At 41.6% G+C, this 27,291-nt stretch overlaps 1 protein-coding gene and 1 pseudogene across 4 annotated transcripts; one reads left to right on the top strand and one right to left on the bottom strand.

The window, feature by feature from the left end:
* Positions 1–332: 332 nt before the first annotated feature.
* taf2 (TAF2 RNA polymerase II, TATA box binding protein (TBP)-associated factor) lies at positions 333–27,291 on the bottom strand. Of its 4 annotated transcripts, none has more exons than XM_068324296.1 (27): positions 26,969–27,291; positions 26,816–26,870; positions 25,864–26,024; positions 24,646–24,764; positions 24,292–24,433; positions 23,881–24,112; positions 23,150–23,334; positions 22,948–23,061; positions 22,179–22,278; positions 21,355–21,440; positions 21,089–21,224; positions 20,823–20,977; positions 20,074–20,188; positions 19,637–19,746; positions 17,991–18,056; positions 17,576–17,702; positions 16,679–16,804; positions 14,730–14,870; positions 14,293–14,403; positions 12,534–12,727; positions 11,513–11,652; positions 10,178–10,247; positions 9,397–9,506; positions 2,507–2,736; positions 1,835–2,014; positions 1,329–1,431; positions 333–1,248 (listed from the first exon to the last, which is right to left on the bottom strand). In XM_068324296.1, the coding sequence occupies exons 1-27, from the start codon at positions 27,016–27,018 to the stop codon at positions 950–952; spliced, it is 3,657 nt and encodes a 1,218-aa protein (XP_068180397.1). In that variant the 5' UTR covers positions 27,019–27,291; the 3' UTR covers positions 333–949. The 4 variants fall into 4 exon arrangements, with proteins under 4 accessions (XP_068180397.1, XP_068180398.1, XP_068180400.1 ...); XM_068324297.1 differs by having other exon boundaries at positions 1,850–2,014; XM_068324299.1 differs by lacking the exons at positions 26,816–26,870; positions 26,969–27,291 and adding exons at positions 25,399–25,612; positions 26,406–26,534 and having other exon boundaries at positions 334–1,248.
* Positions 6,790–8,107, top strand: LOC137601835 (eukaryotic initiation factor 4A-II pseudogene; annotated as a pseudogene).

The following is a 27,291-nucleotide window of genomic DNA, read 5'->3' as shown; positions in this document are numbered from 1 at the left end:
AACTAAAATTACAATATAAAAGACAGTTCTTAATTTTCATTAGCTTGTCGTCCCACTTTAAAACCATTTTACAAAAGGAACGACGCACTTCAAGTCAGAAATTAACCAGCGTCCAGGTTCTTGATATGAATGTTGAGACTTATATTATTTAAGTGAGACCAGATGAACGTGTGAACCCTTTCTGTGCCACACGGAGTCAAATTTCTGACACCTCTGTGGTTATAGAAACAGAAAACATGTATTTTCATGGACTTTTCCCCGTTTAAAACCACCCAATCAAGCAGAGGAAACGGTGCCAGAGTAAACCTGGTCTTTGTTAAGCTGGATTCAGTCCAGTGAAAACAGTCATGAATACAAAAGCATCTTTAATAAATGGTGACAGTTTGGAGAAAGACGGGACTAAAAAACACAGCATTTCAATCGTACGGCGCAAAGAAACGCTCCGGTTCACCAGGAAAAAGATCATTTACACCATGTTCACGACAGCAGTGGTTCAGTCCAAACAGAACTGCCCCTCAGAAGCTGCCCGCTGTGAGGATGGGGCGCACCGGAGTGGAGTCTGCACCGAGGGAGGGGCTGCCAGGCTGGCTGACTGCTGGCCTGTTTGTGGACAGAGGGGTATGTGGTGGCATGCCTCAGACAGCGTGTGTGTGTGTGTGTGTGTGTGTGTGTGTGTGTGTGTGTGTGTGTGTGTGTGTGTGTGTGTGTGTGTGTATGTGTGTGTGTGTGTGTGTGTGTGTGTGTGAGCAGTGGAGACACCTCTGGATGGCTTACACTAATGACATTAAAAGAATTCCTTTCTTCCTGTCTCAATGCTGCCCTTTATGGGTGGACTAGAGGACTTTGCCCCCCCCCCCCCCAGCCCCAGCGTGTCTTTCTGGGTGATAACACTACTGAGTCATGAATATGCAGATCATCTAAGCGGGCTGGACTTCCTGTCCTCCCCATGTCAGTCGGACATGGAGGGCGAGCGCAGCGACCTGCCGCTGGCCGGGCTGTTGCTGTACAGGGGGGCGCCGTCCCTCTCGCGGTCCTTGTCCTTGTCCTTGCTGTCGTGCTTGTGCTTGTGCTTGTGTTTGTGCTTGTGCTTCTTCTTTTTCTTCTTGTGCTCGTGGTGGTGGTGGTGATGGTGGTGGCTGTGATCACTGCCGTGTTTAGCCGACAGCGAGGCGGTCTCTTTGGAAAAGGACGGCACCGGCGTTGCGGGCATGGAGAGCATGGCCTGTTCCACTAACGGTGGCTCTTTACCTGCAGTAAGCAGAGATCAGAGGTCAGAGGGGTTCAGCACCAGGCTGGGTTTCCTCACTTGTTACATCATCTGTTCTCACCTGGTGTTGAGGGTCTCTCTAACAGATTGAGATGATGGTGGATGAAGGCCTGACTGTCGTGTACAGTCTCCATATCAATGTCTTCATCCTCCATTGTGTTGAACTGAAAACAACAGGACAGCAACTTAAGACAAGTTAACAATAAAAGTCCACAAGAAACCTTTAAGATTTCTGCACAATTTATGATTCATTAATCTGAATAAAACTGTAACACAATGGCAAGCAAAAAAAACCATCCCAATTAATAGTTCCATACACCGACAACGACCAAAGAACAGAAACTCATATTTCTTGAAAATAAACTATAAAGTTAGTCTTTAATTAGATTTTAAAATCCGTTTTAAAATGTATATAAAAAGTATTAACATAAAAAAATGTATCTGTCAACTTGTTGTACAAAAATGTAACTGCTGGTGGTGTGAGTGCTCAGTGAATGATGAGATTGCTGCTCAGAGGAGTGACCCCCGTGGGCCCATCCCCTCAGAGGGGGCCCTCAAAATGCCTACTTTTTTGTTGGTTACCCTGATCTTGAAGCGCGCGCCTCTTCCGTCATCGTCTGGTGGGTGCAGGACCTGTCCCGGCTCTGGAGGAGAGCCCAGCGGAGTCTCAGCCTTCCTCTTGAGGCCCTGGGGGGGCTGGCCAACCCCACACACTCCTAACGAAATAGGATCCGGCTCCTCATCCACCTGGCACGCACACACACAACAATAATAAAACTACAATTGACTTTTCAGAATTTTCAGAGAATTTATTGTGACGTGGAGGTCAGGAGAATCCAGATCTAATAAGTGGTGAGAGATTTTTCTATCCATAATTCTGCTATTTAAAGTCATTTAGGGCCCAATGATGTCATGGGAACAAGGAGCAGCCAAACTCCACTGGCAGCACATGACATGATGACATAGATGTGAGCTCAGATAACACCACTTTTATATAGTTAGTGTGTGTGTGTCATCTGAAAAAAACTAAATCAAAGACTAGGGAGCACAGACCCCCTAGCAGCTGCTGATGACATCACCAGTGGCACAGAAACCAGTGGAACTGGAAATGGTTGGTTTGACGAAAAGCCAGAGTTAATGTTCATAATGTTAACACAATCTGTCATGAAATGATTATACATATAGTTTATAAAGTGAATTTTGCGTTCACACTGACACGAATGAGCTCAGTGCACTCACAGCTGCGTAGCTCATGCCCACACCGTGGACGCCGATGCTGGCGGGCGTGTCTATGACGCCGCCGACCCCCAGCTCAGGCTTGATGGTCGGGTTCAGGACGGCTTTCTTCTCCTTCAGGTTGAGCACCAGGCCCAGTTCTGGCAGCGGTAGGCAGGACGGTCGAGTTAAACCGAACAACGTGTAGTAAAGGTTCACGGCGTCACACCGCAGCCGCCAGTCGTGGGAGGTGCCTGAAGAAAAGGAAGGGAGGGGCGAGGTGGGAGGGACAAAACAAGTTGGAAATCTTCCTTCCGTCACATCACACCTCACCGACGGTCTAAGATGGCCCCAAACAAAAGACAGGCAGGTGAAAAACGAATCATCTCCTGAACAATTACACTCTGTGACAGAAATCGTATAAAAGCAAGAATAGCAAGGATGGAGTAGAGTGAATACAGAGAAAGTGCTTCTGCACCCTGGTCACTTTCTGCACTGAAATGTAGAAGAAACTCAAAATGAATGAATGGGAATGAATGGAGCTAGATGCTAAAGTATTTGCACATATTTCTAGAAAAAAGCCACAAAAAAAAACTTTGTGTGTGTGCGAGTACTGCTTATATATCACAAGTGAAAGCAAAACATACTAATGCTGTCTTGTTTTACTTCAATTTAATGAAATTTTGCCCACAATGCAACGCAATATGCCAATGAATGTTGATCAATCAGTTATGGATTTGTAATGCTTGTGATCTGAGATATCCCACAATCTGAAGAAACAATCTGAAGATCTTTCCTTCACAGGAAAGATCTCGATTGTGTTACTCTATTGAAGTACAAATATGTTCTAATGTGTAAATAAAGACATTAACAACAAAAATATAATAACCTAAAGGACTGGCTTTATGAAAATGTTGCTTTTTGTTTATTGATTATATCTCATTGGGTTTCAGAGATGTGTATCTAAAAAGGTACATAATGCGTCGTCGTTCCTCGCGGTCAATACGTTCGTGGAACCACACGTGATTAACGAATTCTGCGATAGAGAGACAAACTATTTCGTGTTATTTACGGTAATTTAAACTAATATTAAACCACCTTTTATCTGTATTACCTTTTCCCACACTCTGATAGACTGTTTAAAGCACTTGTCTCACGGAAGTCCGAGACTCACGGAATGTGATGCAACAGCCAATAGAATGCGCATACGGTATCATGTGACTGGCTTCCAAAAATCCACGATGAGTACGAAAGTTGAAATTTGACCTTGACCGAGTTGCTTCCAGGTCAAGGTCATCATCTCATTTTCATCCCCTTTGCTACCCGACTAATGTGCTTTTTGTTTCATCTTTCTATCTGCAACCGTTGTGAAGATATTTGGTGGATGAACGGACAGATGAACACACAAACACTGACAATTATAATACATCACTGCTTCGCGGGATGTAACCACACGTTTGTTGGATAGTCTCGCAGAATAAACACATGTATAAGAGAACAATGCATTAAAATATGAGTCGTCTGAGTGGCGCTGTGTTGAAGCTCACAATCTAAAGATCAGGCGCCTTGCATGGAGGCCTGGACTGTAGCGTCACAAGGTTAACTGTGGCTCAAAGCAGCACAAAGAACTCAGCGATTCTGTTCTTAGTGGACTGACCTTCAGGCAGTGAAACATCATCCTTGTGAATGTTTGTGTTTAATGTGTGGGGGGGCTGTGGGTTCAGGGGGAAGACGAATAAAACAACCAACATACTTTTAAAACATAGCATTTAAAGTTACTGCACTCTGGTCATTTGTTATTTAAACTGGCTTTCCTGCAGCCTCCCATATTGACCGACAAAAGCCTCATGGAAATAGTTGTCATCAATAGTTTTCCTCATCCATCAAGTTTATAAGTTAGTAAGTTAAATAACACATGCAATGAGAGCCAATGGCGGATATGGAATGGTTAACATGCAGTGCACTCGCACTGGCTTTTCACATAGTGTGTGTTTGGTTTGGCAGAACTGTTGATAGTTGAAAGACACATTGGACCCCCTGGAAGACAGAAATTATGAAATCTGAGGACACAATAGAGCCTCGCAGTGAGACCCTATGGTAGAGGCACAGAACCAAAACCGAGACCTCGACCCTTTCCAGGTCTGAGGTGGAGAAAACAAAAAGATACTAATGGAGGGAACAGACAGGCAGGCCATTATTTCAGCTCAAACACGCTCTTAGTTACCAACCCAAAAATAATTCATTCTATCTGTGAACAACAGCACCGAACTTTGAGCTTCGTCTCGTGGTTGGCACAAAAAGAATCAGTTTAGTCTGAGATCGAAGCCACGACAACGGACAAGAGTGACAGAGACCTGAGCAGAAGGTTAAAGAAGAGTCTAGTGGTGGAAGAAAACACATCCACTGGAGTTCTGGATGCTGTTTTCTCACTGAATAGATTCTCAGTTAGAAAACACACAGATGCTGCCAAACCTGGAAAGACCAAGTTTGTGCTGATGTGGAAATAACACAACCTCTAAAAGAGATGAATGAACAGCAACGTTACATTAAACTGATAAAATAATCACACTGAACAAATAAGCACCTGAAGGGCCCCGCAAAGAATGTGTGAATTCCAGTGAATTCCATGCTGTGTTTTGGGGTGATATAGACTTACTGTACTTGATCAAGACTGTTATAAATGTTTGTAAAAGCATTACCTGCTGTGAACTATTCGCACATTAGATAAATAAGGTCTGCCTCAACTTCATCATTTTAAGTCAGAACAAATCATTTTCAAATGTTATGCACACAGTTTGATGGACAATGTGACTTCCTGTGTCCTCTACACGTCAATAGAAGCAGCTGTTATGCCAGTTGCAGTCTGTACTGTTAAACATCAGTCACACTAGGTTTATTTCTTGTCTGTGGCGATTGGTGCCTTCATTGCAATGGAACATTGGCCACGTACACGTCTTCAGCCTGGGCATATTACCCATAGTTCAAAGTCCTGGCTGAATTCCTGTTCCATGATGAAATAGAGATTAGCTGCACCGTCACGGACAGACTTTGGGATGGAATAATGGCTGTAACGTGTATACACCTGGTCTAACCCAAAACTCTTTTGGAAAGGATCTCTGTCAGTCCGTCTCAAATTCCATCAGCTCAGAACTGTCATTCCAACTTTTAATTTGGCATGTGATTGGCTGGGTGGCCAAGGAAGTGCAGTGTTGAGTTTGGAGAGGTGACATGCTCCTTATACATTTAGAATGAGGTCAGTCCAGAAGAGTGGCCTGGGATTTGACCAAATGAACTGACGTCAATGAGTTCGACTACGGCGCCTCACCAAATGGCTGTGCCCATTCCAGCTAGCAGGAGTTCAACAGGCTGATGCCAAATAGACAGGCTGATTTGAGAGGATTCTAATGTTAAGAATCTAGTTTACTAATAAGGGTCTTGAGGTAATCCAGAATACAACTAAAACAAAAGTTTAATGCAATTATTCTATTATTTTAATTATTAACATTTAAATTATCATTTTTAGTACAGTATTTTCTGCCCTATAAAGCGCACCCAAAAGCTTTTAATTTTCTCAAAAACCGACAGTGCGCCTTATATACTTAATTTTTTGAATAGGCCATTCATTGAAGGTGCACCCTTTAATTCAGTGCGTTTTATAGTGTAGAAAATACTGTATATATTTGTTTATTTTATTGTTTTATTACTTCCTTGTTTTGAATTGCATTCACTCAGCATCAGAGTTTGTTTGCCAGAGATTTAATTCATTTGCTTTTGTCTTGTTTATGTGGATATTGTTCTGACTGCTGACATGCAGAGAAAAATTATTGCGAATCCTTCCCCTACAATCACAAAGCCTTCACATAAATTAAAATGTACGACACATTCCTCTTAACAGGTAAATATTAGAACCTTTGCATTGGTGAATGTATTTATTCATTCATTCATTCATTCATCTTCCAACCCGCTTAATCCGCTAACGCAGGTCGCGGGGAGCCGGTGCCAATCCCGGCAGTCTCAGGGCGTGAGGCGGGGGACGCTCCGGGCACGACGCCAGTGTACCGCGGGGCTATGTATTTATATCTCTTAAAATTAAGATAGAATAAAATATCAATACGCTTTAAAATTATGGTAATGTATGGTATTGATAACTGCAAAATAACTGCAGATAAATAAAGGATAAAATAAAGGATGAATTTTAACATTTTTTTTAGTAATATGTAATTTTAGTAATCAGTAATTTGGTATGGCTTTGATTGTAGTAGATGGTGATCAAAGCGTGTGATCAAAGTTTAAAGGCTAGCGTCTGAGAGTGGGCCGTTAGCTTAAATGCTCAAAGGACGAAAGCACCCCGACTGCATGAAGCCAGTTAGCATTGCCATCTGTGATCTTTTAGTCGCATGCCAAAGCGTGGAACAGACATGTCTTGTGATTCTGCTGATTGTAAAGATCAGAACCACGGGGTCTCAGATGCAACTGAGTCTGATGTTGCCATCGAGGACAACTGGACCGATATAACAGATAATTTTGATGATATGAACCTTATTGAGACTTCCCAGGGGAATTTGTGCATATGGTTTTGAAAAGCCATCTGCCATTCAACAAAGGGCGATCATTCGTTGCATCAAAGGCTATGACATCATTGCCCAGGCACAGTCCGGCACTGGCAAGACGGCCACGTTTACCATCTCCATCTTACAGCAGCAGGATATTGAGTGGAAGGAGACTCAAGCTCTCGTGTTGGCACCCACCAGAGAGCTGACTCAACAGATCCAGAAGGTCATTCTGGCGTTTGGCGACTACATGGGGGCAGTCTGCCACGCCTGTATTGGGGGGACCAATCTCCGTTCCGAAATACAAAAGTTGCAGGCTGAGGTTCCTCACATAGTGGTGGGAACATCAGGACCTGTGTTTGACACGCTGACCTTAGGACACCTGTGCCCAAAATATATCAAGATGTTTGTTCTGGAGGAAGCCGATGAGATGTTGAGTCAAGGGTTCAAAGATCAGATATACGAGATCTTCCAGAAACTGAGCAAAAATATTCAAGTGGTGCTGTTGTCCGCTACCATGCCTGCAGAGGTGTTGGAAGTGACCAAGAAGTTCATGCGAGAATCCATTTGCATCTTGGTGAAGAAGGAAGAGCTTACACTGGAGGGTATCAAGCAGTTCTACATTAACGTCGAGCAAGAGAAGTGGAAGCTGTACACCCTGTGTGATCTGTATGAAACACTGACCATCACTCAGGCCGTCATCTTCCTCAACACCAGGAGAAAAGTGGACTGGCTGACCGACAAGATGCACGCCAGAGACTTCACCATCTCCGCTCTGCACGGTGATATGGACCAGAAGGAGCGCGACGTCATCATGAGGGAGTTCAGGTCTGGATCCAGCAGAGTGTTGATCACAACTGATCTTCTGGTGCGTGGGATCAACGAGCAGCAGGTTTCCCTGGTCATCAACTACGACCTTCCCACCAACCAAGAAAACTACCTTCACAGAATCGGTTGCGGGGGCCATTTCGGCAGAAAAGGAGTTGCGAACAACAAGAAGATTCTGAGGGACATTGAGAGGTTTTACAATACAATCGTGGAGGAGATGCCCATGAATGTGGCCGATCTGATTTGAACTCAGAGATTTCCTTTTTTTAAATGTAGTGATGGTGACCGTCCACTGGCATTGTGCTTGTATGTATTATTTGAGGGGAAATGAACTTCTCAATGATAAACCTTGGCTCAGAATTTTGGTATGTGTTAAAAATGACGTTTCTATGTTGGTCCCTCATGGACAGTTATAGGTTCTAACCTATAACTGGACAGTTGCAGCTGCAAAGCCATGGGCTCTTAAACATAGATATCATTATCAGGTACTTCTTTCCATGTTCAGTTAAGGTGTGTGTATTTGATGTTCTTCGTAACTTATTTGTGGACTAAAGGGTACAAATGCTATATTAAGTCTGCAAACTATGTTATGCTGACATATGTACAATGTGTGGCATAGAGGCATTTGTCATGTTATGCTATAGATTCACCTGCTTTTTATTTGACTGTTAATTGTACTAGACTTTTTAACTACCTTTAACCATCAGATTCCCCACTGGTTGGCCATATTTTATTGATGTGGTTTTGCCTTCAGCTCATTCTGGACCCTCCCTAACCATTGCGTGAATGTCTTAATAAACTGGAATTGCTGTAAGTGAAAAAAAAATAATAAAAAATTATGGTATTATGTTTTGTGACACTTCATCAACTTCCAAAAAATCCCAATCAGTTCTTAATTTATAATAAGCATGTATACTGTATCTCTGTGGCTGTGGTTTATTCAGTGAGTTTAATCCTCCACCTGCTAGATAAATAGGCTTTATGTTCAGGATGTCCAGTGCAGTATTTTTTTCCACATCACAGTTTCCTATAATTAGGTTAAAACAGTTTATCACTTGTCTTGCAGTAGCGCAGGAAATCAAACGTTAACCCTGTGTTGTCATAAACAGTGAAACTACGTATGTTGTCTACTGACACACAACCCTACTGGTCTTTTACTCCGCACATAACTTACTTAATGCTTATTTATTTATAAAAAATGACTCTTAAGACTAGGCACTCGCTAGAATTCAGCTTCATTGCTGTTTCAATAGTTTACAAGAACACATGTTTGATGAGGGTTACGAGAGACGGGGCGAAAACTTTAACAACAAATTTAAAAAGAGCTATGAGATATTCAAACATGTTTATATCATGAGGATTACTCAGCCTCGGCTGGGTCTAAATTGGTGTGTGTCCAATAATGTTTTTCAAAATACAAAAAGTCAGAATATCATTAGGAGATAATGGTGGGGTTATCTGTGTCAACTGAAAACACTTATGAAATACACCCCTAGCAAAAACTTCATGATCCCCAGCAGAGCGTGAATGTTTCACCTGAGTTCATGAGCTTCCACAGCTGGTCTACCAGAGCTTCATTACACAAAGAAGAGTCCGCCGTCTTTGTGAATGGAGGATTTTTACAGAGCAACCCAAGGATCTCATGTCTGATTGGATGAAAAACACACAACAAACACAAGCAAATACAAGGATATGTGTCCATATTAGTTATTTCTGCACACTGGTTCATGACACAGAGGCAGTAGTGTGCTGACATACCAACTACTGTAATTACTGATGAGCTCTCAGTTTTCAACCAGTTCTGACAGACGGTAATCTAATGATTTAAAAAATGTCCTCTATGTACTCACAGTTGTTTTCACAGGTAAGGGCAGAGCTAATGGTAAACACAATTTACAGAAATACGTTAAGGGGATTATTTTCTTCACAGCCAAGGGAGGGAAACACAAATACCTACTTGATTTATCTTATTCTGACTGCCAGATATCATCTTTGACCAAAATATCAAATATTGGCTTTGTCCACTTGTGTTTCACTGAAATTATTTCCTCTGATTGGAATTAAAATGTGACAATTGCAGTTATTAAGAATATTATTGTTTGATGCAAAAAGGTTAATTTCACATAGCGTCATATTCACTACCTGCTTCTATGTAGCAACAACCTTCAGTTCATCAATGACATGTTTTACCTGGATCTACTCTGGCTCCTGCTGCTAGCTCCCACTTCAAATCCTGCCACAGACCTTTACTCATGTCTTTTTTAGTGTTCTAGCTGCATTTCCGTTTCTTTAAAGGACGTGTTGAATGTAAACTGACCTGATGTAATGTGAGGGGTCATTCTGGACCATGTTGAGCAGCCACTGCAGCTCTGCTGAACTTCTTTCAACTGTAGGACAAAAAAAGTCCAAAAAGGACAAGACACAGAAGTATATTAATTTAAAAAAATCACTAGGGCCTGTGATCAGTACTCAATACATTAAATGTATGAAATGATGTAGTAATACTTAAATGACTTTTTGTTTTTTCAAGTGATTTATTTACTATGACTGTAGCTACATAACAACCCACACAATCAAGTTCATTCCTTAGTATTCAACATAGTTAGCTGTCCAGTGTGCAGAGGTCATAAAAGTAACTAACTGAGGTGGAAAATGTAATGGAATAGAAGTACAAAAACTAGATTACAGGTAGTCGCCGACTTACGACCTGTGCAACTTACGACCGACCGACTTTACGACCACAATGTCCGGGTAACGCGGGCATTCCCTCCAGCCACAGTACTCACGCTCTGAGGCTCCCGCGCTCTCTTCAGTCACCACGGCGCACACACGCTGTTCAGTAACACTGAGATCAATAGCCCAGCCCACTACTGATGGGCTGGGCTGCTTAGGAGGCTGTGACGGAGAAATGTATGAATGGCGTATGGAAAAACTGTCAAGCGTTACGTGAACTCTTCTGCTGGATTTGAAAGTGACGAAGAACTTGATCATATTCGGGAGAAAATAGTGAAACTGGCAAAAAACCTCTCCTTGGAGAACTTACAAATGATTGCGCTGTATGAAGAACTGATCGCGCTGGAAGAAGAAAGAGTGGAAGAAGAAGAGAGAAGAGAAGCAGAGAAAGAAGAGGAGGAAACAGAAAAAATGTTCACCACCAAAGGCTTGTCAGAAGGCTTTTCCCTGTTAGATAAACTCCGTGCACACTTTGAAGAAATGGACATAGAACATAGAAACATTTGCAAGGATTGAACGGATGGCAAACGACGCTTTCCGCCCATATCGTGAAATTTATGAGGAGAAAAAGAAACGAACAATTCAGACAAAGCTCACAATGATTATGAAAAGATCGTCTCCCGCTCCCACCAACCCACACGCTGCCCCAGCTGACGATCCGGACGACCCCCAGCCAAGAACCAGCGCTGCTGGAATAAAGAGTCGATTTACGACCAAGTCGAGTTACGACCGATCTGTCGGTCCCAATCGCGGTCGTAAGTCGGCGACTACCTGTATATTCCAAAACCTACTTCAAGATACAGAAGTTACAAAAACAAAAATGTGTACAACTATTCACAGTTCCATTGTGAACTAGATGAATTATTTTCAGGTGAAAGCAAATATTGCTCAGAAATATGACCCAGCAGTCTTGTCCTACCTCTGGTGTAGTCCACCAGAGCCTCCACCGCAGCGATGCGTACATCTACAAAGTGTCCATACTCTGCGTATGACTTGAAGAGCGACGCGTCACTGGGGATGTGACCGTTTTTCTGAAGCTGACGAATTGCTCTCAGACAACTGGAGGAAGACGACAGAGGAAAGACAAAGGATCACCACTTTGCCAACCTGGATCAGTGAGAACCTCCACAGACATCATCAACAATTTATTTTGTTTTTATTTTGAAAATACAAAATATCACACACAAAAAATTGACTAATTAAAATGAAAATACCCCTGCATACGGCACCTGTGTTCTATCACTGTACATACTTGTATCTGTAATCATATCATAATCAGGATTTGAGGAGATGAGGAACTGCTGCTAATATGTAGCTTAGATGATTCAGATTAAGTGGAGGTAAGAACTAGTAAGATGAAAATATATCCAAAACAGCATTTAAGTAAATTTAGCATTTAAATATTTTATTATTATTATTGATAACCCATAAACTACCAAACACATGTGACCGATAGAGTTCACAGGTTTATTGCCTGTGGCAGAATCTACAGAAGTACACTTTGGTTTAAAGATAGATAGATAGATAGATAGATAGATAGATAGATAGATAGATAGATAGATAGATAGATAGATAGATAGATAGATAGATAGATAGATAGATAGATAGATAGATAGATAGATAGATAGATAGATAGATAGATAGATAGATAGATAGATAGATAGATAGATAGATAGATAGATAGATAGATAGATAGATAGATAGATAGATAGATAGATACTTTATTAATCCCGGAGGAAATTGCATATATCCACTATAATAAGACTTGGATGAGTTGACTCCATTAGCAGGACTGATTTGGGTGAATCTTTGTCTCTGCTGTAGAGCAAAAAACAAACCAACGGTTCTACTTATTTTGTCTTGTAAAACTAGGAAGACGAGCAGCGAGGACGGACACAAGTTTTATGGTTCAGCTGTTAAACACACATTCTGCTATTCACCTGACAGTGATGGTGTTTCTGAAGCTCGGTAACAGTTTCTCCATATTGAGGAATCGTGTAATCTCTTCCAAGATGAGACGGACGTCCCCGTTTAAATTGTCCACTGTCCGCACCTCATTGTTGATGCTGAAGGCTGGAGTCAGAGAGTTGGTGAGCGCTCGAATCAGATCGGCACGGTAGTAGTTATCAGAAAACTGTAGGAGAGACGAACAAGAAAAGCAAAGACTGAATAAGCTGTCTCTCCTACAAATGATATATACAGTGGTGTGAAGAAGTGTTTGTCCCATTTCTGATTTTTTTTTTTTTGATATTTGTCAGATGTGAATGTGTCAAATTACTGTACCATATTTAGAAAAATCTTTTAGAAAAATGTTGTCTCTTTGTCCCAATATTCACGTAAACTGTAAAGCTCATCTTAGTTTTGCCAAAAACATCTTGATGATGGGAAACTACTCTTTGGACTAATGAGACAAAAGCTGAAATTTTTGGAAGATGCGTTCCATTACATTTGGTGTGAAAGTAAAAATTCAAAAAAACAAACAAACAAACAATATTTTACCAGCAGTGAAATATGGTGGTGGTAGTTCGATGGCCTGGAGCTGTTTTGCTGCTTCAGGACCCGAAAGACTTTCTGTTATAAATGGAACCATAAATTCTGCTGTCATCAGTTTGCGACCTCGAGCTGAAGAGAACTTGGATTCTCTGGACGGCTGAATGACAAAAAGAAGACTTTGGACCGTCCTCTTTAAAGTTCTGACCTGAATCCTTTGGTGATGCTGTGACATGACCTTAAAAAAAGTGGTTCATCCTCCAAAAACCCTCCAATGTGGCTGAATTACAATAAAACTGCAGAGACGAGTGGACCAGAGACTCATCAAAATCAAAACAAACTCTTGATCGTTGTTGCTGCTGAGAGCAGCCCTAGCAGCTCTTAGGTTTTTCACAAAGGGTGAATTTGTTTTTTCCTCAATAATAAAAGTCTTCATTTAAAAACTCTTTTTCTGTTTACTTGTGTTGACATTGACTAATACTTTCATTTGTTTCATGACCTGAAACATTTAAGTGTGACCAACATGTAAAAACATAAATCAGAAAGGGGGTAAACACTTTCACACCACTGTGTACACACACACACACACACACACACACACACACACACACACACACACACACACACACACACACACACACACACACACACACACACACACACACACACACACACACACACACACACACACACACACACACACACACACACACACACACACACACACACACACCAGTGCATATTCCAAGATGCCACGACTCATGTGGCTCTAAATCTGAGTGTGTGGTTCAGGCAGTTGAGACATGGTCTCCACACACGGCTGAACCACCAGAGCCCAGAGCTTATTTCACTGAAAACCTTCCAGATGTGCTGGAGAATTTTGACGCTGCATTTTTACTCAACTATTGTCATCAAAAAGATTCATGTGAAAATTAAATATAAACAGAAATAAATGTGGTGAAGCTGCAAAATCTCATTGAAATGATGCCACAGCGAATGCGTGCTGTAATAAAAGATGAGAGCAGTCGAACAAAATATTAGTGCAACACGTGTTACCGTGAGTAACCAAAGAAATTGTTCATCATTATTCTTATCATTCACAAAAATACTCAAAAATCAACACTCATCCGTCAGGATCATTAGAGGGTTCAAGGTAAAGCTTACGATTAAGTCTATAAAAGTTGCCATGACAAAGGAAAGTGTTTTTACTTTGTTTTTACGGTTGTCGTTATATTTGATCAGGTCAAGGATGAAGTTGAGGACATCTTTAGGACAGAGGTTCTGGACATCTCTGAGTAGCGCCATGGCAACGGGCATCGTCTGATGAGGAAATCCAAGACAAAAAGAGGAATTGTTATTTGATTTAGGACAAGAAACACAATTTGACAGATGAATTTTACAACACGCCTCAAACTTTTGTCAATACTGGGATTATTAAAATTATACAAATATTTGAACAGCAAAGATCCTGTAAACATAACTATCATTAATGTTTTAACATTGACATGCGTTAACAGTTAGGGTAAGGACGCTCAGTAGAATACTTCACAGCTGTAGAGAAAATTGTCAGAGCTCTCTGGTGGACAGAACATACAATTGTAATTCATATTAAGGGTCTCGGATTGTGTTTCGTCTGGCTGATTCACCTTTTGTAGGAAGTAACTCTGGAAGTTGATGAAGTTGTTGGTCTTGACGATGTTGGGGCAGCTCTTACAGCAGAACATCCGGGTGAACAGGGACTTCATCGCTGGAGGACCTTGCCACGTGCTGACCATGGCGTTGGCTATCTGCAAAGTTTACAGATCCATAAGCTGTTGTCACAATAGTCAAACAACAGCAACACAAACACGACACATGTCTGCAACGATGTAAACAGGATGTTACAAGGCAGTCAGAGACTGTACATCCCGTGACACCCCTTAATTCAACATTTTACCCTGACCTATATCTTTTTGTGCCTCTGGCTTCCTGAAAATGTTTCTTTTTGTTTTGTGATTGTATCTCATCAGGTTTCAGAGATGTGCACCCAAAAAAGGTATAAAAGTGAAAACTTGACCATGACCTAGTTTTTCAAAGTCAAGGTTGTGATCTAATTGTCATCCCCTATCCTCCCTGAATATAACGTCTTTGCTTTCGTCTTTCTATCTTATCCGGTTCCTGAGACGTGCAAAAAAAAATACAAAAGTTGACCTTGACCTAGTTTTCTCAAGGTCAGGGTCATTATCTCATTTTAATCCCCTTTGATGCCCGAGTAATGTGTTTTTTGTTTCATCTTTATCTCTGCAACGGTTGTGAAGATATTTGGAAGACGGACGGACACACAAACACTGACAATTACAGTCCATCACCGCTTTGTGGGACATAAACATCACATTTGGATCCAGACGGCGCTCCAACAAGCTGCAGATAGTGAACATATGACATGTCAGGAGAGTGGTGACTTATACAGCAGCATTCTTTCTGTCCATTCTACAGGGGATGTTATATGTTCGGTGGAGAAACACATGAGCTTTCCACAGGTATGCAGACCAGTGGCTCCAGTGAGGTTTGGCTTCAACAGGATATTGGGGGGGGTTATGTTAATGTAGTAATGTGGGGCTAAGGGTCACTGACTCAGGATGTTGTCATTTGGTAAGATAAATAAAGGTGGACAGGCCACTGGAATGTTTTTGTGTGTGTGTGTGTGTGCACTGATGAAAAGATTTTTTTTTTGCATTGGACTACATGTGCATGCTTTTGTCAGCTTTATATCCTCCCCCAAATGCCCCCCGTTTCTGGCCCCACTCTTCCTTCTTACTTCCCACATTTATTAACAATAACAAGAGTATAGATGCCGAAGATGCCGAACATTAATAATGTAGTGAAATCCATCCCAGAGCTGAAGTCTGCCATGTTTCCCTTTGTGGTCAATGCGGGTATGTGAGTGCATTTGTTTATTTCTCTTTACATAACAGCCTATGGTTGTGTGTTTAGTATATAACAAAAGCCATTATGATGAGTCTGTTGGAGGGGGGGGGGGGTCCTTGCCAAAAACAGCAAATTAATGAAAAATAGTGTGGGGCTGCCATTTCAACCGCCCCCCGGTTTACAATGCTGTCAAAATATTGGTTCAGGCAGAACCCAATTAGGAGAAAACCACCGAGATTAAAGTTTGAACGGGCTAAATCCAGAGAATCGACAATTTCCTGCAGCCACAGAGGAGGATTATCCACCCCATGAAGGTCAGGACTCCCCAGGGTCAAACAGTTGGGGGGCCCCGTTGGCTCGGATCTTCACACACCTTCACCCACATCATCGATGGAAGGTAACAGATTGTAAAAATAGAAATTCTGGTCATAAGGGGATACAGATTCACCCTCTCTCCCCCTCACTGGGGAGGCGTTCCAGTCATGACCCACCGGGAGAAGGCCTCGGAATCCCCCCCAGGAGGAGCTGCAGGAGGTGTTGGGGGAGAGGGAAGTCTGGCTTCCCTGCTCAGACTGTCGCCTGTGTGAATCGACCCCGGCCCCGGGGAGGTGGCAGGAGACGGATGGAGCTGAAGATCATCAGGTTCATGTTCAGGCTGAAACAGTCGTTCAGTGACGGAGAAACAAACCTGCGCCAGACAGAAGCAGGCCTGCATGCGGACTTTGTAGAAACACTGTTCTTGCTCCAAAATGTCAGTCAGAGCCAGTCTGGAAGCGGGAGTCGGGAACTTTTCCAGCGCTGAGATGGCCTCCTCCTACCGGAACAGGGTCAGAGGCACAAAGTAACCAACCACAATTCATCAGATATTATGGCTCAGTACAAATGAGACGTAATTGTATTTAATACAAGTGTTTTCATTTGATGCTACATTAAAGTACTTCTATCTGGGATGTTAAAAATGTTGTAAGTACGGTGCATATTATTTTTATTTTTATTTCATTTCCAATAATATGTTTATCATTTGAATTAACTCCAAGTCAAGTTGTCCCTTACCTTCATTCATTTTAATAGTTTAGGAGTACAATAACTAAAAAAAGAAGCTTTTATCCCCCCAAAGGTGAGAGATTTTAAAATAATTAAGTAATTTAAAATCAATTTAGAGTGAAATTATTGATTTGAGGAAAAACAAAAAACACTGTCTTAAAATAAGCCAGTATGTTTAAAAGGACCGTAGGATAGTGAGGAAAAACAGCAGTAAAGAAGGGAACGTTATCCAATGCATTAATATTTTCAAAAGGTGTTGGTCATCTGGAATAGAGCTGCTAAAAACCTACTGAGATTGTCTGGATAGATGAAAAAACTAATCTATGTATTATTATGATAGTTTGCATACTGGTACAGTAGTTCCAAGAGTTCTGTTTTTTTCCTTTTAAACGGCAGAATGCAGGTTAGCACCACCTGCTGGCCTGGGGAGTCAAGTCCTCATGCACGTGTGGAACAGAGAAAAACGTAGAAAACAACTTGTTTTCCAAATGTTCAAAAACAAACACCAGTAATGCGACAAGAACTCCTGCTGCGAGCACACCTGAGCGACGACGTCTCTCTCGTAGCGAAGCTGATACTGCCACATGAAGTCAGCCTGCTCAAACTCCACTTTCCTTAGAATAGACATGTCCGGGTCAATCCGAATCCACAGGAGGGGGGAATCGGCGCTGCAGACAACAGGAGATTGAGACACTGACCCACAGACAGGTGAAGCATCAGCTGGTCACATGCATGGACCACGATGGAACTGATAACACGACTGAAGATGTGTGGGAGAAGCAATGGAGCCAAACACTGTCACTACGATGCTCAAGACACTTCATTCACCATTTCTGTTTCCGCTGGAAGTTAAATTAGTTATATGTGATGCAGCTTTAGGAGAGATGAATGTTTCTGTGAAACTAGTGTATAATAATTGTGATTGACTTGTTCTGGAGACAGTAGTGAACTCTTACTCCATGGCTGATAAATCCATGTCAACTTCTTCTCCGTTCATCAGGGGGATCTTTTTTTTCTTGTTTCTGGGGAAACAAATCAACAGAACACTTGAAAATGAAAACACTTTACTGTCACATGGTTCAGTGCCCAACTCTTTGTTTCTTCTACAGCATTCCCCAAAAATGCCGCAGTTAAACATGAAAGTTTTTTAAATGTTTGATTTAAAAAAGCATCACTTTATTTTGTGTAAAACCAATTACAGCGATTTACAATTTGTCCATTTTAATACAGTTCAAAGTGACGCTACTTCATACTTGAACTTATAACCATGAGCATCTTTTTTAAATGTACCTGAATCTTTAGTCTGTATTTAGTCTGTACAGCAAAATGTAATATGCCAAAAAATAAGCTACACATCATCACCGCCTGATGGTGTTACACAGTGTATTGCATATCAACATCCTTCATCAACGCATGTGTGTGTGTGTGTGTATTTACCAACATAAGTCAGGTGACAGCAGGAATGTTAAAGACAGAGTTGTGATTGGAGCACACTACAGGGGACGTTCTGGTGAAGGGAATTGTGATGATGAGGATGTGATGGAAGGTTTGGTGTCAAGCAGAGAAATGCAGAATGACAAGACGGTTGTGGATTTTCTAAAAGAATGGAATTGATTGTTGTGAATACGTTTTAGAAAGAGAGAGGAACCTAGAATGAGGGCTACAGAGTGGAGGAAGGTGCAAACAGGTGGACAACGTCTTACACAGGATGTGTAATATGAACGAGATCAGTGCCTGCATGGCAGTGGCAGGAGAGAAGGTGGTGGGAAACATCAGACGGGGGTCTGATGCCAAGAACCAGATGAGAGTGAAGCTAAAGGAAACATCTTGTGCTGTGTATGAGTTTAGATAAGAAGGCAGTAGCTAGATGGTCAGAGTTACCAGAAGACTGAAGAACGACAGCAAAGGCTGAGAGAGAGACGGCTAGGAAGGGTTCTACAGGCAGGAGGAAGGACAAGGAGACATGGTGGTGGAATGAGGACGTGCAGAAGGTCACTGAGCAGAAGAAGTAAAGACATCAGACACACAGAGAGATGAGGAGAGTAGGCAGGAATACGTCATCTGTTCAGGGTTGTTTTCAGTGTCTGGAAAACATTCTGGGGGAAACCCCGGCCCATGTGGGGTTCACTCCATCCTGAACCTTTCAAACTCAATCATGACTTGATCCACTGTAACCAATGAGTGTGAACATGGAACGGTCCCATCAAGTGATTTGGGAAAAATCCACAACTTTCAAAGTCTTTTTTCCTTTTTTTTCCAACAATCTTATTGGCATTAAAGCAACAACAGGTTTATTTACAAAATTAAGTATTAAATATATGATCTTCACATTGTTTTAAATGGGTGTCTGTCATACGCTATAAAAAATACCTCAAATTTTCTGAAAATGTAGTGTATATGATCTTTGATGACCCAACACACCGCTAACTCTACCAGTAACCACAGTTAACAAAAATAAACATGTCATATTAATATTTTGTATTAAGTATGAGTGGTCTATACACACATATCACTTTCAAATCATGTCACAGGGATAGTAAATACACATGATGTAATAATTCAGTGAAATTCAAATCTAATATGCAATTCGATGCTTCCGTACCGTCTGCTCTTGGAGTGACAGGGGATGTCGTGCTTGAGGCTGTTCTCCTCTATCTGCAGCGTGTGGTTAAAGGATCCGTCCAGTTCCTGCACTGTCACCTTGATCGGTCCCTGAAGCCGAAAAAACATCAATAACTGTTAAACACTTAAACCCCTTAAAAAGATGGAACCCCTAATATCATTATAAATATTCGTTTATACGTTGTTTACACTTGAAAACAGAAAACGACTATTGAAGCATGACATGCTTGTTTCATGTAAACAGTGTTTTTTTTTTTTATACATATATTATATACGGTATATAGTCACAACAATCTAATAGGTCTGTAACTTATTACTTTGATTATACTTATAAATTCTCCTTAGAGCTTTTATGTTGCTGTAAAAACAACACACTTCTATGGCAGCATTCCAAACCGTCACGTTCTCAATGCTCACCACGTATTTCTGACTTCCAGATGACGTGTAGTCCTGACGGATCTCCAGCTCCAGCACGTTCCTCTTCCGGTTGAAAGCAAAACTACCAAAGAATTTCACAACAGCGCTCTGGTCTCTGAGTATGAAGAGTTACGATCCAAAACAGATGAGAGGAACGGACAGCTGGGGAAAGCATGAACAGCCAAACGAGAAGGGTTCCTGCAGAGGCGCCGCTGTTAAACTGGTGAACAATCTCCTGTCAGACTTACAGGTTGTTTAGCATCAGTTAGAACTGATTTTAAATACAGTGCAGAAGAAATGTAAGACACTATTTGAAACACTCCTCATACATTCTACCACTGTGTTTGTTTGTTGCAAAATGAATGAATTTGAAGCACAGTGGAGTCGAGTCAGAACACCACTAAAACGTCTCAAAAATGGACGTATAAAATACTGATACTCTTAAGTACAGTAATGATTCTGCATTGATTGAAAATATTGCAGTAATCTTTTTCTCAATTAGTAATTGATACGTGAGCATCTAATTTGTCTGCATTTTTCTTCACCAAAGTAACGTTTACTGAGAAGAGAGAAGTTAGAACATATCAGGAATTAATTGTCCTTCTTGTCTTAATAGAAGACATCCTAATCCCTGTGTCCTAGTGATATGTTAGTATTAAAACACAACCCTCCTTTCTTCTGTCCTGTCAGCTTACGTAGAGTTCATAAACAATCCCACACAGACAGTCTGTGAACTGATCAGAGGATACACCCACTGCTTGATGAGGGGCCCTATGTCTTTTCCAGAGACGTTGGAGATGGATTTGAGGAAGGCGTGAGTCGACAGGAGCATCTGACTCCACATCTGACTCTGGTACTTCTGTGATGAGGCTGTGCTGGCCAGACTCAGCAGCTTGTTGAAAACCTGCCGACGATGGAGAGCAGCAGACAAGAGAACTCAGATATAACTAAACTCATTTGAGTTAATGTACACTCCAGTTAATAAACATCAACAGGTAAGAATATACTGGTGTACCTGTAACATGAACTCCATGCTGATTCTGTTTTCTATCAGCCTCATCACCAGGTGGGCCTTACACTGGAACATCTTATAGTACTCCCAGGACAGCGTATGGGGATGCTTGATGGAAAAGTGAAGGTGGGGAGTTGGACTGAAGAGAACAGCGGATTTAATTCGGATTTAATGAATTTAACTGAATTTATTTTCAATTTAATTCGGTAAGCTAAAAATGAAGAAAACATGATTAAATTGGTGAGGTGTGTTGAAATCAGAAGTCTTACTTGTCCTTCTCTTTGCCCCCACTGAAGGTCGGGTGCAACAGGACACCTCCCATTTTGAGCTCATATTCCACAATCTTGTCCAACTCCTGGAAAAATTAAAGTAATGTTATGACGAGTTGGGAACAAACAATTGTTTCTCTTCAGTTCCATGTGTAATTGCTCACATCGGTTGTAAATATTTTGCCCGTATAATGTGTGAAAGCTGCCTGACGTAATGACCAGACACCGATAAAAACCATAAATACATCTCTAGAACTGGAGCTGACATAAGATGTCCAAACCCAACAAGGTTCAACCTGACAGACACTGTATGACTATTTTACTTACAGGAAATGATGAATCAGTTTCATGTATTACATTTCTGACAATAAATAAGAGATTAACCAATGAATCATTCCAGAATTTATCATTTTTAAGAAAACCCATCAACTCTGTGGTCCTGCTCAGGTTTCTCCTAGCAGAGAAGATTCTTAGGAATTTCCCAAAGAGCAGCAGTTCCTGCCGGCCTCAATGACATAATAATGTCTGACAGTCACAGGTCATGTTGTTATTTTTATGAAATATTCTGAGAGAGTAAGCTTTAATTTTTTATTTTTTAATTTAATTTTTAGCATTATGAGAAAAAGTCTGGTTATATTTAAAGTGTGAAGCTACAGTTTAAAGCAGCATTCAGGAAGACACATCAGGACAGGATCAGTCCATCAGGCAATGGATTGACCACCTAACCCTGAACAACATCAGGGCGGTTTGTGAATGCTGTTGAGATGGAACCAACTAACAGAGAGTCACTGCAGGAATCTGGAGGTCGGATGAACAGACGTTACCTCTTTGATCCAGTGCCGGTACTCATTCACTCCAAACGTCTTCTTCAGGTAGAGCCCGTAAATGTAACCTGATATTCCCTTCAGCACCCATTCATCGGCCCTGTTAGGGAGCAGGACACACACACACACAGACACACACACAGACACACACACACACAATTTACAGAAAAGGCATGGAGGGAGAGAACAATGATTAAAATCCATACGTTTCAAGTAAATTAACTTCTGAACCTATTCACCCTTTGTAATGCAAAAACAATGGGCCGTCTTGAATGTTCCTGCTCGTGACTCCTCCTGTTAATAAATCACTGGACAATATGTAGCTGCAAGATTTAACCACTTTAAACCAAAACGTCTGATGATAAAATTGCCTTTAGTGTGAACGTCAACCTCTTTGTGCTTTTTGAAAATGGACATCCTTTTAAAAAGACTTACGGGTAAAAACTTATACTTTTTTGACACAGTAGAATAAACTTATCGAGATATCACATCTCTCAGAAATCAATGAGCCAGGATGTCTATAACCATAGCGACAATACGCTGAGTCAACATGTCAGTGAAATTCAATGACACACAACACGAAAAGAGAGAACCCAGCTGGTAGTGATGTCAGACTTTATTAAAAGATTTTTAAATGCTGGATGTTAATCAGTGTGTTCTGAAATTTATATGTAAGCAGTGTGAAAAATAAAGCAGTTGAAAAATCCCAGACGCTCGATGGACGGGTGGACGGACGGACGGACGGACAGATGGACAGGCCAACACTCACCAGGACATCCTGGAGATGAAGCAGCCAAAGAACTGCTGAGCTAAGGCCTGGGCGAGGCAGCGGCGCGTCAGCGGCGTCTGGTCGATGATCATAGCGCTGTGGAGCAGGTTGGTGCTGAAACACAGACACACCCACCTGAGTGACGACGGAGTCGGATGATGAATGTAGTACGAGTCGTCTGGTCACACTAATCCTTCCTTACCTGAAGATGCTCATGGACGCGTAGGTGGACACTTGCACGTAGGCCTCGTCCACGAACACGGTCTTGAAACAGGAGTACGGGTAGCGGCAGGTCAGGATCTCCTCATAGAACTCAAAAATCTCGTGCAGGTAAGACATGGAGTGTTTGAGCAGCGGCAGCAGCTGTGGCAGACAGAAATGGGTCACCTGACAGGAAACAGGACGAAGAAGGTTAGATCTGTTCATCTGAAGACTTCAGGAAGAAAAAAAGAAAACAAAATCACCCCAAAAAAGGATGAATATTCAGGGGCGGTTCATTTAAACAGCGGTTTGATGCTGATGTGTGTCTACTGTAACTCAGTAACTGTAACAGAACAATTACTGGGTGTACTTCTAAAAATTACACATCACCAGGACAGGATGTCTACATAAAACCTCTTTGACAAAAACGCACACACAAAAAACACATCAATCATTCTTATTTTAAGAATGACCGCCATTTGTTGGACGGGAGGAAACACTGAAGGACAAATTACTAGTTCATTACAATAGAAAGCATTTATTGTCTTTGTACTGAAACACAGAATGAAAATTAGAAGATTAATAAATTAAAAGATTATATGAAATAAAACCAGGTAGATTTTCTATTTATGAGTACAATTCAGAATTCCATTTACCACAATGACAGATTAGTTAGTGCAGAGTTAAAATAGAATCCTTTTCTATACACAGAATCATCCTTCTTCGACCCACCTCATGCATGTAGGGATCCACAAGGATTTCAAAAGGTCCCACAGCAAGGGAGATGTTGGGAGCAGCAGTGGGGATGGGCAACACGTAGTGGAACGTCTTCTTCCTCATGTCATGTGTGTAGATGGTCTCCACCAGATCGCCACCCGAGACCGCCACCATGGAAGCATCAACGGTGAATTCCAGCTTCCATGTACAGAGTTCAGAGTAGGAGTCAACACAGGGGAACCAGAACCTGGGAAGGGAAGACGCCTGTTCAGCTCTGAGGACGAATGCATTTAGAGCGAGCGCACCGACAAACACTATAGGTGGTGACATGAAAACTCTGGTGTGGATTTATGAGCATTCATCATGGTTTAATTTTACATTTCACATTCTCTAACTGAAAACTAAAAGAAGGAACTATCTGTAGACCTTGTGGAGTTCTGGTATCCAAATGAGAAGACGTGAGCTCCCCTCTCTGCCATGCTGCCTTCCACATCAGGAACGACGAAGTGAAGACCTCCTTTTGGTTGGTCCAATGAAAACTCAATGTAAACCTTTAAGACTTTCAAATCTGGAGACACAGACAGAAGAGCTGTTAGTCAGAGACCTGATCCAACTCGTGCGACTACACCGCTTCAAAATACGTGATATTATGAAGCTGTTTCATCTGTAAAGCAAAGACACTGAACAATCTAGTGAAAGCATGGATATCTAATATAAACTAGTAAATGTTCAAATGATCCCAGTGTCTTAATGACATTCTGTGGTCTTTCCCAGTCTTACCATCTCCTTGTTTCCAGAGCTCAGAGGGGACTTTGATGACCAGCTCACCGTGTCCTGCATCAGGATCCACAGCGCTCACTGCTGCTGTGTAGGCGCTGGAGAAGTAGTTCAGGTTCCTCCTGAGAACACAAACGTCACAAAAAACACAACAGACACGCAGTAACGAATGAATGGGAAGGTTTTAACAGCGTATAATAATTTAGGATGAAAAAAAGATGCGGGTAAATAGTTCACAACTACTATATATTAGATACAAGTGTCTTACACCCGATGAGGACAACATGATGGGTTCTCTATTTACGTGAGTTTAACCCAGTCAGTAGGTTATGGGTGATGGTTTTAAGCAGATTTCTGTACTTTGTCAGACATTTTTCTGAAATGTGAGTCTGAATTTTTTTTTAGGAATTTCATTGAAATAAAATAAGTGGATGCCTATTTTGGTCTGGTTGATCAAAAACTACGCAGGGGATGTAGCACAGTGGCAGAGCTCATGTTTCACAAGTCTGCGGCACCGGGTTCAATCCCTTACGGGGGCGCAAGACAGTGTCGACTGTAGACCGGTCCCAAACCAGGATTAATACAGACGTTTATGGCAGGAAGGGCATCCAGCATAAAAAACTTTTGACAAATATGAGCGTTTGTCTAGAATGGAAAAAGGACGTCACGCTGTGGCGACCCCCAACGGGACAAGAAGAGCGGAAGTTATTTGGTCAATTAAACACTAATCAACACACTGAAATAATTTTCATTCACCTTATTGTTTTGCCAAAAGGTGTCAAAGGTCTTTCAATGGACCACATTCAGCCTCCAAAGCCACTGAAGCAGACCTCTCCAGTGTGTATAAAGAGTATCGCTGACTTCTCTCAAGCTCTGCTTGTGATGGTAGCAAGAACTCCAGTCTTGACCTGCATTGATTTAGTTAACCCAAACCTTCAACACCTCCTGCGTCATGCATCAGTTTTTACTTCTGTGAACAGGTTATTACAAGGACATTATCATCAACAAGCCATCCCCTCAGTCTCATCCCCTGACACCGTGAGCGACTAAAGTAGCTAAACACCATCTGGCTATAATGCATCATGATTTAGAATGCACCCTGTGGATTGCTAAATTCTGTTTTCTCCGTCAGATTTGCATAAATGTGTTTCCTGTTTCTTAGTAATGTCCACCCGAACACAGCTGGTTAGAAGCCACCCAGCGCTGCATTGGTTTACTCACTGCTTGGACTCATGGTGGCACACCTCCAGCGTGGGGTCGTTGTAAATGAAAGGAGCTTCAAGTTCATTTACTCTGACCCTGTAGATTCGGCACTGTTTGCTGTTGAGCTTGATCCTGTTTAGGTTGACCACCGTAGGGAAAATGGTCAGTTCCACATAGCCCTAACAGAAGCATGAGAGAGGAAGCGGTTGGAAGAAGCTGACCGTTTCAGTGTGATTTCAGTTCAATGCTACAACAGAATAAAGTAGAACACATTCCTCCTCCAATGTCCAACAATAATTTTTTAATCGAAAACAGTTTCTGAAAGCTCTGTCATGGAATGGAGAATTTTACCAAATCTTGTATCCAGGTACAAAACAGTTGTAATGTGTTCAGTCATTCACCTTACATGACATGGCGTGTTCCTCAGTGACATTTGTGCACATGGGAATATTATGATACTGATCTACATCCAAGGTTCAACACAGTGAGGAAAAGTCATGGATCCACCTCTAAATGTGGCATTTACTCCAATGTCAAATATAGAATTCAATGGCTCTTACCTAATACAAGCCCCAGTGATGAAAAATGCTTTCAAAAATTTTATCTCATAAATCTAGATAAGGTGAAAACAACAATAGATCCATCCAGTTATCCTGACCGCCTCATAAAATCTGATAGCTCTCCCGTTATCCAACCCACGAAGGAGTTCAAGCAAAAGTTGCGGCAAAATCGTGATTTCAAAAACTTCTGTATGGAAAAATTAAATAATTTATTAACGTGTTGAAATGCATGTGAGAAACGCACGACAGCAGTCAGAGGTCCATGATCACAATGAGCCTGCAGTCTGCAGTTGCAAACTGTTATTTTCTCACAGAGAATGAGTTTAAGTAGAAATCAATACAAGGGGAGAGTAATTATCATGTGTCTCTGAGTGGACTATTTAAATAAGGGAGGTTATCTGTGTACTCACAATGACGGACTTCCTCTGGAAGTTGATGTTGTTGATACAAACTACCTGGTGGGTCGTAAAGCAAACACAGAATCACAACATGAGTGAGGCGTGCTAAAACTGAACTACCGTTAACTTAGCTTCACCACAGACGTGTAAGTAATAAATACTTATAATTTAAAAGGCCGTGGACTCTCGAATCCTTTATCCTTCTTCCTGTTCATCCTGACTTCTTAATGTTTCCAGACGTCAAACGGGCTTCAAAGTTAGCAGCTAGCACCAGCTAGCATGTCTGTTTATGCTGAACTAAAGTCACTGTCGTGCTTTAGTTTTGGTACCAGCACCAAGGACGTGTGTAAATACGTTCACAAGACTCGTAGCTGATATTGAGTCAATTCATGTAGTGAATTTTGCTTTAAATGTGCTTCAAAATATCCAAATAGCTCCCTCCTATCATGCTGTTTGTAGCATTACGCCGTGCCGCCAGCGTGATCCGC

This window comes from Antennarius striatus, chromosome 9 (genome assembly GCF_040054535.1).
Source record: "Antennarius striatus isolate MH-2024 chromosome 9, ASM4005453v1, whole genome shotgun sequence".
NCBI classification, from domain to species: Eukaryota; Metazoa; Chordata; class Actinopteri; order Lophiiformes; family Antennariidae; genus Antennarius; species Antennarius striatus.
Note: the sequence above shows the minus strand (reverse complement) of the source record. Positions and strands in the feature narration are given on the sequence as shown.